General features: G+C 45.4%; 1 protein-coding gene across 1 annotated transcript; it reads left to right on the top strand.

Moving 5' to 3' along the window:
* Window positions 1-5,104: 5,104 nt before the first annotated feature.
* Window positions 5,105-10,280, top strand: LOC148912544 (uncharacterized). Its single transcript, XM_089027858.1, has one exon. It carries the CDS (start codon window positions 5,105-5,107, stop codon window positions 10,052-10,054), a length of 4,950 nt encoding a protein of 1,649 aa, XP_088883984.1. The 3' UTR covers window positions 10,055-10,280.
* The last annotated feature ends 1,844 nt before the right edge of the window (window positions 10,281-12,124 follow it).

Raw genomic sequence — 12,124 nt, 5'->3', positions numbered from 1 at the left:
GAGTTAATCTAAGTCACCACACTAGAAATGCGCAGGTCGAACACTGAAACAACCTCTGGGTTGATATAATTCAAGGCCTGGCTAACTCACAGATTGAACCCTGAAGCAACCTCTGGGCTGATCTAAGTCAGGGCATGGCTCACTCACAGATCAAACCCTGAAACAACCTCTGGGCTGATCTAAGTCAGGGCATGGCTAACTCACAGATCAAACCCTGAAACAACCTCTGGGCTGATCTAAGTCAGGGTGGGGCTAACTCTCAGATAGAACCCTTAAACAACCTCTGGGCTGATCATAGTCAGGGCACGGCTAACTCACAGATTTAACCCTAAAATAGTCTTGGGGCCAACCAAAGGATCGAACCCTGAAATGACCTAGGTCTTGTTGAGGTAGTAAATCTGGACAGAAAGTTACTCCTTCAATCAAGGGTGAGACCTTACAAAAGCTACTCCCATGTAGTGGTTTGAACCAAATACCATGTATCAGAGGAGAGTTAGTGTGGTATTTAGATCTGTATAAAAGTTAGCAGTGCTTTTCGTAGGCTATTTCTGTGACCTACATAACTCCAGAGGAAGACCAAGCTTAAGCTTCTATGTAAGATCTAAGCCCTCCGTCACCTATTAGGGTATCCCTTGGCGACAGTACCAAGGACTATAATAAAGAATAGTCAATTATTATTATACATTTTACTACCTTGCTTGCCATTGGCCGAGAGCCCTCAGCCAATCTATGATATTGTGTGAACTCAAAAATGCAATATCTGTAAGTTTTCCTGCAGATAGAGTACAAACACTATGAGTGTGTAACATAAATACTGCTAAATTATGCTAATCTTATTGTTTTCTATTGCTTATTTAGCACTATTTACTACTAAATAGTGCAAAGTGTTGCACACTTTTAGTGTTTGTACTCTATCATGCTCAACTTTATCCTATGATTGTTTAGAGTCAACCCTAGCCCACCCTAGCCACTGGGGCCCAAGGTAGAAGTACTCCCTCAACAGAATTAAGGACATTTTGAGTGGAATTATTTTTCTTACGATAAATGGATACGAAAACCTCATTGCGCTTCACAACTGATATATTTTTAGGTTTTTACACCCCCTAATTCTTACCTCATAGAATACCAAAAAACTCATTAATAATTCATGAAAGAAACAATAGAAATCATGGCCATGAAGGTGATTCTATATCTGATAGCGAGGCGCCAAGGTACTTTCAAAGGATTATTCAAATTTGAACCTTGCAACCTCGACTGAATGCTATATGTTTGACCAGTGAACCGATGTATGGAAAATAGTGAATAGACTTTTTACCTTGGGCATAGAAATGTTTTCTCATTTCAGACTGTCATTCCCTAGATAATAAAATTCTTTATTTGAATGGCATCCATATTCATGTATTTTCTCTTGTGCAACCGTTAAACAAAGAAATGATACTCTAGGGAATGACACGTTCCAGCCTAGCTAGAGGTCTATCTGTCTTCTGATTAGCAGCTGTTAAACAAAGATATGATACTCTAGAGAATGAATTGGAGTCTGAATTGGAAAAAAAAATACGCCCAAGCTACCCCCCGGGTCAATATGCACTGCTTGGCTAACACCTTAAGGAAAAAATAATACTCAAGGGAATGCTGTTAGGTCTTGAATGGGAAAACTGCTTTTATCTCTTGAACGATAAACCACAAGGTAAATTAATTTGTGTTTTCAAAAATTTGAACTTGTTTTATAATGGGGTGGCTTTAATTCTAACCTTTCTGTGCCAGTACCTGGGTTTTTGAAATTTTCCAGTGACATGCCTACCCATTGGACCCTTAGAAATTTGTTTTAAATGCGAGGCAAACATGGAAATACAAAAAAAAAAAAAAAAAAAAAAGCAACGTATCCCATATGCAACAAAAGTTTGATATCTTCTGTATTTTCATGTAAGCCTTGAGAACAGTCGGGTCAAGCAAGCGAACAAAAGGGCATTGTAACATTCCATTTAGGATCCTTCTTCATTTCTTCTTCCCTGCAGAGTTAATGACATATCTATATTTTTTGAGATATATTTATTCTATATTTTCCTATGATTAATTAACAGCAAAAGCCTTTTGGGACTACCTCTTTTTGTCTTTTATCAGAAATGGGGTTCCTGTGGTTTTGGCAGGAAATTTGGCGCCAAATCAAAACATGTGCGATCTTAGCCTCTTGCTACACCGACTGTTGTATTAGAATAGAAAGAAAGGGGGTAAAAATCCTAAAACAAAACACAAAACGACAACAAAAGTGATGACAACAAATCTTGACATTGTTTCCTGGCTTTTGATGACGTTATTAAAATACAGTTCCACTAATGACTTCCGGTTCTAACAAACCTAGTTCTGTTTTTCTAGGTAGTTTTCTAATAGGAGGATTACCATCGGCTTTTTAATGTGAGTGCATACCATATATCAGTAAAAAAATTGTAAGTAATTGCTCAATTTTGCACAAATAGCAGATATTATGCCTGCATGCAAATGAGGGGCAAATAAGCTAAAAGCATTCAGTAGATCCAACCCGATAGCCTCACTTTTATGATCTCATTGAAGGCTCGACTGTAATAACAGCTATTAGTACTCTCAGTAGACTTCATCAGAAGACCGTAAATCTACAAAACTTTGCGCTATTTTTTTAAAATTTTGTTAGTTAACTTTTTTACGGATATATGCATGGTATGCACTCGTAGATGACAAGTTTGTATTATGACTTACATTTAGCGGTTTTGAATAAGCTTTTCGAACCGGAAATGCGTCACTCCTTTAGTATTATTTACTGAATAGCCTCTTAGTATTTTCTTTGTAGAATGATAAGGTAAATGACGCAATATAAAAAATATTTGGGTTACAGAAGACTTTTTATCTTGAAAAATCGATATTTCTTTAATATCTTGGTTTCTGTAGTCAGCGATTTTAATGAAACGCTGTCATATAATAGGTATAACAAAACGAACTTTCATATCACACGATCTAAAAAAGATTAACCACGGGAAACTCGAGATTTTAATTTTTTAATGGCAAAAAGGGCCTGTTTTGTGTCTGACGTGTCGTTGCTATGGTAACTATTCACGTGCTTATTTTCACGAAAAATGATTCCTAACCGGGCTCATAGTCTTTAATAAGGTGAGTGTATCTGATATCAAGATATAGATCTCTATTTGCTATAAAATAATTTCTAGTTCTATTACTCTAAAGCCCGAAGCTATATAAAGCCACCTTGAAAAAAAACTTAAAGTTCGAAATATGCATATTAAATACGTCCGAATCAAGGTCGGTTTCAGCCCAGGGGTGTTTTCAGGGTTTGATCCTCGACGTCTTAGCCATGCCCTGACTTAAATCCGCCAATGCTTAGGTTACTTCAGGGTTCTATCTGTGACTTGCCATAACCTGCCTTAGATCTCAGAGGTTGCGATAGATATTGCTTTTACTATCAATCACGTGACTTTTTGGAGTTGACTGGGGGGCAACTAGCGGATGCTAAGTCAAAACATATCAAAATAAGTCCTCAAACTTTTGTATTTGACTATTTTCACGACATCAAACCAGAAAACAAGAGATCAAAACAACCTCCAAGATTCTACAAGCCATCAAAAAAGAGCTATTACCGGAAGTAACGTCTATTGATAGCAACCTATAGGCCATTTCACGGATCCCGTTACTCAACCTCAGCCTGGTCAGCGTGTAATTATTCTTTAGAATTTGACTACAGTCCGCAATAATGAAAGGAATTTACACATCAACGAACAATTGAAACACTTAAAAATTTCACAGGTTGTAGGCAATTTCTAAAGAATATATTACACGCTGACGAGGCTAAGGTTGAGCCGCGGGATCTGCATGTGAAATGGTCTATAGGAGCAGCAGTAAGGGGGACTCGCGATTGATGCCGTATATTTGCGGGTTTTACCCGGGAAATTACGAACGCGGGTACAGCAGATTTACGGAAATTCCGCGGTGTGTCCCTTACTGCTGCTCTGTTGGGTACTGCAAACGGAGGTTAAAATATCCTTTATATATAATGGATACCATCAAAAGTATCAAGAACAAGACTGTGCGCAAACTTAGAACCCAGGTTCTGGACAGGTTAGACGCAGACTTTGCCTTTACGACATTTATGGAAGGTAATACGGATGAGACTATGACGCAGGAAAGAGCAGAACAGATAATCGACCTAATGCCCGAGGGTAATTACCGTTTGGAGTTGACCTTTATAAAGTATCTGGACGGGGAATGGATTATTGAAAGGGGCCGCAATCCCATTAGAGCGTCTGGTAAAAAGAACCTGTTCGTCTTAAGTAAGGCTACCAACCCGGGAGCATTAGAAGGAATTGACATGTTATTCTATGAGGTTGCTTACCCTGTTACAGTGGTAATTTACGGGGCGTATGAAATGCCCACGCCAGATGTAAAGAAGTTACAACCAATGCGACATCCTGGTAACTGTGTTGGTAAGCTAGTCCGGGAATTCTTTGAAGATGCTTCCCGTGGTGGTAAGTTAACCTTAAAGCGCCGAGAAGCCATTCGAAAGTGGGAGCATTCTACCCGCAAGACTGGAGGAACCATAGCCAATATTAAGAAGTTGGAAGTGGCATTAGAGCGGCGTATACACGTTAAAGATATCACAGACGGGTTTATTTACTCTGGGACTCACAAATATGGAGGTAGAGGAGCTCCTATTGTTATCTACCAACATAATGGGCACGCTTGGCGGGAACTAAGGTTTCCTAAGAAGGTTAAGACCTCCGCCAGCGAGCCCGTTGTGCCCGCGGACATTTGTGCCTGTCATGCGCGCGCGCCCGCGCCAGTGACGCCTGTTCATTACTGTTGTTATTGGTCGGCCATCTTGCGACTACGTTTCATTATTAAAGCTTGTTCATTCGTTTACGTCGTTCGTCGTGTTTACTGGCGTGGTGGCAGCGATTAAAGGACCCACGAACAACAGTATAAATACAACGATCAATAGCAGAAGTCTCGTAACGAGCCAACCTGTACGGTGGTTGGAAAACGAACAGCAAGAAACGTACACAAGAGCTTACGAAACACATTCACACGGCCTCATCAACAATCACCCAAACCATCGACTCCAAAAATGACTTCAACAAGAGCACCAAAACAATGGACACTGACTAAAAACGAGACAATCACTTCCTTCGAAGCATGGAGACAAAACCTACAGTATACATTATCTCTCGACGTAAATTTCGCATCCTTCCTTGGTGATACCGTGACGTGGCTAAAGAAATCTCGAGGCCCTCTAAGAGGCTTTACTGATGACGGTGAAGCAGTCCCTGTCGCTAGACGTCGAACAGCACAGCAAAAGTGTACCCATCTGGAGTTGATGCTTGGCCAAATCGCTAATTATTGCCCAGTTATCTCTAGAAATTCAATTGTCAAGAACTCAACATCTATCAACTCCATCTGGCAAATGATTCGCATGCATTATGGGTTCCAGTCCACCGGAGCACACTTTATCGACTTTAATAACATTAAACTGGAACATGACGAACGCCCAGAAGACCTCTTTCAACGACTGATGTCCTTCGTCGAAGACAATCTCCTCATCGCTAATGGCAATATCACCCACCATGGCGAGATTATAACCGCCGACGAGGAATCAACACCCAGTCTTGAAAATATGATCGTTCTCACCTGGCTTAGACTAATCCACCCGGACTTACCAAACCTCGTAAAACAACGATATGGCACGGAACTTCGCTCCAGAACCCTCGCATCGATAAAACCAGAAATCTCCCAAGCGTTGGACTCACTGCTTGACGAACTACGCACAGCCGCTGATTCCAAGATACTACGCGCTACAGCGTCAAAATTTAGATTCCCTGCCTCACGTGAACCAAACAAATTGCCAAACAGTCGCCGCCCAACGACTTCCAGACGCCCCAGGTCATGCCCACTATGCAAAGAAGCAGGCCGCGCAGATCAACAGCATTTCCTAAGTAAGTGCCCTTACTTACCTCCTGAGGACAGACTCTTCCTCGCCAAGACTCGCTCGACAACCAACTATGAAGAGGAAGTAGAAGAAGACGACGATAACCTAGATCTGTACGCACCTGATCAAGTTGACAGTGAAGCGTCAGCCCTTCCGTCCGCACGTTCCATCTCCCGAAGGGTCAGCACCAGAAGGTCACCCCTACTCAACGCCTTCTATCGACAACACCCAGTGAGGCTGACCCTCGACACCGGCGCCGAAACCAGCATGATTAAAGCGTCCGTTGCCCAGACACTTGGTCTTACCGTCGAAAAGTCTTCCCAACAAGCATTGCAAGCCGATGGTACGACACCGCTGACCGTTATTGGCGAAGTACACGTCCTGCTCTCTCGTTCCAACAAGAAACTCGCGCTCGACGCCCTCGTAGTAGAGGACATAGATGTTGACATACTCGCTGGAATACCCTTCCTCATCGCAAACGACATCTCAGTTCGCCCAGCCACTCAACAGATAACTATACAAGGCTCCGAAACCATCTTGTACCACACCGATGAAAAACACAGCACTCAGGCTCACACCATACGCCACGCCACGTCGTATGTGTTACGTTCATCGTCGCCCACCACCGTTATCTGGCCTGGAGATTACCTAGAAGTTGACGTCCCCCCCGAGCTGGGAACTGACAACACTATCGCCATTGAACCCCGTAGTGATACGTCCCAACTCAAACGCCCTCCACCCAGCGAAAACCCATGGCCCCAACCACGAGTCATAGATACAGTCGGAGGTAAAGTGCGAATTACCAACACGTCCGACGAACCATACACCGTCCGACGCCACGACCACATCTGCTGGGCCCGCCCAACCGTCCCAGCGACTCCTCCCGAAGCGGCTCCACCCTCAACACTCCCCGTTACAGAAGTAAAGCCTACCCCGCCGTCCTCAGGCAGCGTAAGTCTAGATCCAGACAAGCTACTTACAAGTTCCATGCGTGACCAATTCCAGAAGGTCCTACAGAAATACGACAACGTCTTCAAACCGGACATTCCAGGGTACAACGGAGCAGCGGGCCATATAGAAGCCCGCGTAAACATGGGACCGGTACAGCCGCCCCAACGTAAAGGGCGCCTTCCTCAATACTCTCGAAACCAACTAATAGAGCTGCAAGAGAAGTTTGACGAACTGGAAAGAGACCAAGTCTTCCAAAAACCCGAAGATATCGACGTGGCAGTAGAATACCTGAACCCCTCCTTCCTCATAAAGAAACCCTCTGGCGGTCATCGCCTCGTCACTGCCTTTGCAGACGTGGGACGTTACAGCAAACCCCAACCATCACTCATGCCAGACGTTGACTCCACACTACGCACCATTGCACCATGGAAGTTCCTGATAAAGTCTGATCTCAGCCGCGCCTTCTACCAAATACCCCTTGCTAAAGAATCCAGGAAGTACTGCGGCGTAGCCACACCATTTCGTGGCGTACGCGTTTACTGCCGCTCCGCAATGGGAATGCCCGGCTCAGAAACAGCACTCGAAGAGATGATGTGTCGAGTACTTGGTGACTTCATCCAAGAAGGCTGCGTGGCAAAGATAGCAGACGACTTGTACTGCGGAGGAGCAAGCCCCGAAGACCTTCTACCTATCTGGGCACGGGTCCTGGAACAGCTTGACAGGTGCAACCTTAGACTCTCACCAACTAAAACGGTCATCTGTCCAAAGTCCACCACCATATTAGGATGGGTGTGGTCCCAAGGCAAACTATCTGCAAGTCCTCATCGCGTCGCGGTTCTTGCATCTTGTCCTCCTCCAACTACCGTCAAAGGCATGCGCTCTTTTATCGGGTCCTACAAAGTCCTTAGCCGCGTCCTACCAGAGTGTTCCTCCCTAATCGACCCCCTCGAAGGCGCAATCTCGGGTCTCCAGTCACAAGACAAACTTACGTTGAACGAAAGTCTTCTCCACAAGTTTAAAGCTGCTCAGCAGGCCCTCACGTCAACCAAAGCCATCGCTCTACCACGTCCATCCGACTCCTTATGGATCGTAACAGACGGCTCCGTAACCAAACGTGGCCTCGGAGCAACACTATATGTGTCCCGTGAGAACAACCTCTATCTTGCCGGATTTTTCAGCGCAAAACTCCGCAAACACCAAGTCAACTGGCTGCCCTGTGAAATTGAAGCACTGAGTATCGCCGCGGCCGTCAAGCACTTCAGCCCGTTTATAATACAGTCTGAACACCGTACTTGCGTACTCACTGACAGCAAACCATGCGTCCAAGCCATCAATAAACTCTGTCGCGGCGAATTTTCCGCAAGCCCTCGGGTAACATCATTCCTAACTACCGTTAGCCGATATCAAGTCACGTTGCAGCATTTGGCCGGTACGGCTAACCTCCCTTCAGACTTTACGAGCCGCAACGCTCCAGAGTGCCAAGAACCAACATGCCAGGTGTGCAGTTTCATCAAAGAAACAGAAGACTCTGTCGTCCATGACGTGTCCGTTCAAGACATCATCGACAACACCAAGTCACTTCCATTCACCACGAGATCAGCCTGGCGAGAAATCCAAAACGGATGTCCCGACCTCCGCAGAGTCCATGCCCATCTGAAACAAGGAACTAGACCCTCGAAGAAACTGACTAACATAAAAGACATCAAACGCTATCTAAACGTAACGTCCATCTCCAAAGACGGCATTCTAGTAGTCAAACGCAACCAACCTTTCACCCCCTCATCTGAGGCAATAGTAGTACCACGGTCCGTACTTGATGGTCTTCTCACAGCTCTCCACGTTCGTCTAAACCATCCATCTCGCAACCAGCTTCAGATGGTTGTACTACGCCACTTCTTTGCGTTAGACATGAACAGTGCCCTAACCAGGGTATCCTCGTCATGCCACCCATGTGCCTCCTTACGGAAGTTTCCAAGTTCTCTCGTAAGCCAATCATCTGAAGAACCACCCGACGTCGTCGGCATATCCTTCGCTGCTGACGTTATCAAACGACAACGACAAGCAATCTTACTACTCAGAGAGTGTTCGACATCCTACACCAACACTTGTTTAATACAAGACGAAAAGTACGACACCCTGCGCGACGCCCTTACACGCCTCATTGTGGAACTACACCCTTTGGACGGTCCAAGAGCAGTCATTCGAGTAGACCCTGCACCAAGCTTCTTATCTCTTAGCAACAACGACGGTCTAAAACACTTGAACATTTGGCTCGATGTTGGTCGCATAAAGAATAAGAATAAGAACCCAGTCGCCGAAAAGGCTATTCAAGAGCTAGAAGAAGAGCTTCTGCGACAGGAGCCCGGAGGTGGACCCATTACTTCTACTGGCCTCGCACTAGCAACAGCTCGTCTCAACTCTCGCCTACGCCATCAAGGTCTCTCCGCTCGTGAACTATGGACACAGCGCAGTCAATACACCTGTGACCAACTCCCACTATCTGACTACCAGAATATAGTAGCACAGCACCAGAAGAGGTCCACTAACCATCCCCACAGCGAAAAGTCCAAAGACAAACACGGAGTTGCCGCACCTCAGCCACAGATTCGAGTGGGAGACATAGTTTATTTGATCGCTGACCGCGACAAACTACGTGCTCGTGACCGCTACATCGTTACAGAAGTGAGCGACCCTTGGTGTTACATTAAGAAGTTCACCGGATCCCAACTTCGCGCCACATCATACAAGGTCAAGCTATGTGAGTGCTATGCCGTTCCCGCTCCCCTCGCCTCCTCCCACACTAGTACTCAAGTAATCCACAACGATGCCGACGAAGACTTCGCCACCGTAGACCCAACGTTAGCGTCAGAAGAACCAAGTCCACCAACACCCCCATCGGAACTTATCCGCCCATACGAAGTTGACTTACCAAGCTGGTGTAAACCAAACAATCAAGACAACGCATCGGAAGAAGACACCAACACAACCCCAGAAACAACTGAGCAAGACCCACCACCCTCGCAAGTCACTCTCACCGTCCCACTGCCCATCAACAACGAACTCAGCAGCGAAGAATCTCCCTCGAGACCACAACGAACACGCAAACCCCCAGCCTACCTCAAGGACTACTTCCTATATTGAGACATTATGCGACCTGTAGATGTATGAACCATAATAACTTTGTTATCCAGTTAATTAACAGAAAATAAGGAAGAAGAAGATACTGCGCCAGCGAGCCCGTTGTGCCCGCGGACATTTGTGCCTGTCATGCGCGCGCGCCCGCGCCAGTGACGCCTGTTCATTACTGTTGTTATTGGTCGGCCATCTTGCGACTACGTTTCATTATTAAAGCTTGTTCATTCGTTTACGTCGTTCGTCGTGTTTACTGGCGCTCAGTCTACAAAGTATCTCCGTTAGCAGACTTGGTTCATGAGAATTCCATCTGGTTAATGGACGCAGAAGGTAGGCAATTTATGACACAAGACGGTACTTTGTATAGACCCGAAATGGAACAGCTGAAGATAGACAGCGTTTGTGAAGACCTGGGTGAAGATTTTCCCGAAGTATTAAGTTCTCGTTCCCTGGACTTCTTAGCCGCAAAGAAGCGTAATGGCTGGAAGCCGACTCCTAGCGACCTTCCAATTCCAAAAGCCTGCATAGAACATGGTCACGGAGGTCTTTGGAATATGGAATACGACGAGGACGAGTATGTCTCGCTGGATATGAAACATTGTTACCCTGCGTCTTTCAAAGGCCTAGGAGATTGTAAAGAGTATTATGACCGTTACGGACATCCGGGCAGCCAATTCTTTAGGGTAGCTTTGGATGGTACGTACGATGCCCCAGCAACAGGATTCGTTAGATTGACCAGCTGGAAGCTAAAGAAGGGATTACATCCCATAATTTACGCGTGGTATGGGAAGCATCTGCAAGAAAAGGAATGGATCCCTGTGCCGCTATTAAAGTTCCTTGAAGAACGGAAACTCCTTACGTACGCTGCTCATGAGGCAATATTATGTCGTCGGGAGTTTACCAAATGGTTGCCAGAAGACAATGCTACCGCCCGCATAGTTATTGGTAAGTTCACTCAGGGCGCAAAGGAAGGGGAGAAGCACATGCAACGCCGCTTAATCACAGATAAAGGAGAATTAAGCTTCCTCGTGCAACGAGCTCACGACCAAGGTTCAATGGTGTCAGTAGAGAAGTGGGATCATTTCACAGATTCCCTGCAACAATGGAATGCCTTGTGTTACTATCAAGACCACAGACCGCAGTATTACCATCTGCGTGCTAGCATGTTAGCTTACGCCCACATTAATCTCTTAGCGATGTTGCTGCGGTTTGACAAGGAAGACATTCCAAGAGTAGCTACTGACTCTTTGTACGTCAAACCTGCAGTGCTTGAAAAGATGCAAGAGTTCTACACCGACGACGAATTAGCAGAAAGCGGGCAATGGAGGGTCAAGGACGAAGAGATAAAGGCCTGGCGAGCAAGAGTAACCTACGACGGTAATCATACTAAAGGAACGGTAACCCCGACTGAGGAACCATTACCAAGTGTCACAGACCCCATTTCTTACCACCGCTTCTCTTATCTTTACGGAACAGGAGGCAGTGGTAAGACTACCAGAGTCCTGCAACTATTCCCTAAAGTAACCGTATTAACTCCTACACATCGTTTAGAACGCGAACTCGCCGCTAAGGGCTTTGAAGCACAAACTTACCACAGTTTCTTTCGTTGGAATGGCACTAAATGGGTCCCAGAAGCTATTCATGATATTCCTCCTGTGATCTTATGGGATGAAATCTGTACTGTGCCCTTAGAAATCCTAAAAGAGTTCGTAGACTTCCTAAAAGGTAAGTGCCAGGTAATCTTCGCAGGAGATCCTTGCCAGCCACCCCCAATAGCAGGGGAAATGCCCCACGAATGGTTAAAAGGAATGGTAGATTACGCAGAGGAAATTAACACCGATTACCGTAGCAAGGATCAAGTAAGGAACCTCAAAGCGGAACTAAGGGGCCTTACAGACGCTCAGCAATGTAAAGTACTCCGTAAGAGAGTACGAGCCAAGTCCTATGAGGAATTCATACAGGCCTGGAACCCCAAAGATGTTGTCTTAAGTAGTAAGCGTGCTTCTCAGGCCCGTATTCAAAAAGATCTGTTAAATATTCACCGCGAAAGATTCCACACTAATCTCGTACCCGTTTGCT

This window comes from Actinia tenebrosa, unplaced genomic scaffold (assembly GCF_029948245.1).
Source record: "Actinia tenebrosa isolate PJP-AT-01 unplaced genomic scaffold, QUT_ActTen_1.0 PGA_scaffold11__36_contigs__length_13525064, whole genome shotgun sequence".
Classification (NCBI taxonomy): Eukaryota; Metazoa; Cnidaria; class Anthozoa; order Actiniaria; family Actiniidae; genus Actinia; species Actinia tenebrosa.
The sequence above is the reverse complement of the archived record's forward strand: the minus strand, read 5'-3'. Positions and strand labels throughout refer to the sequence as shown.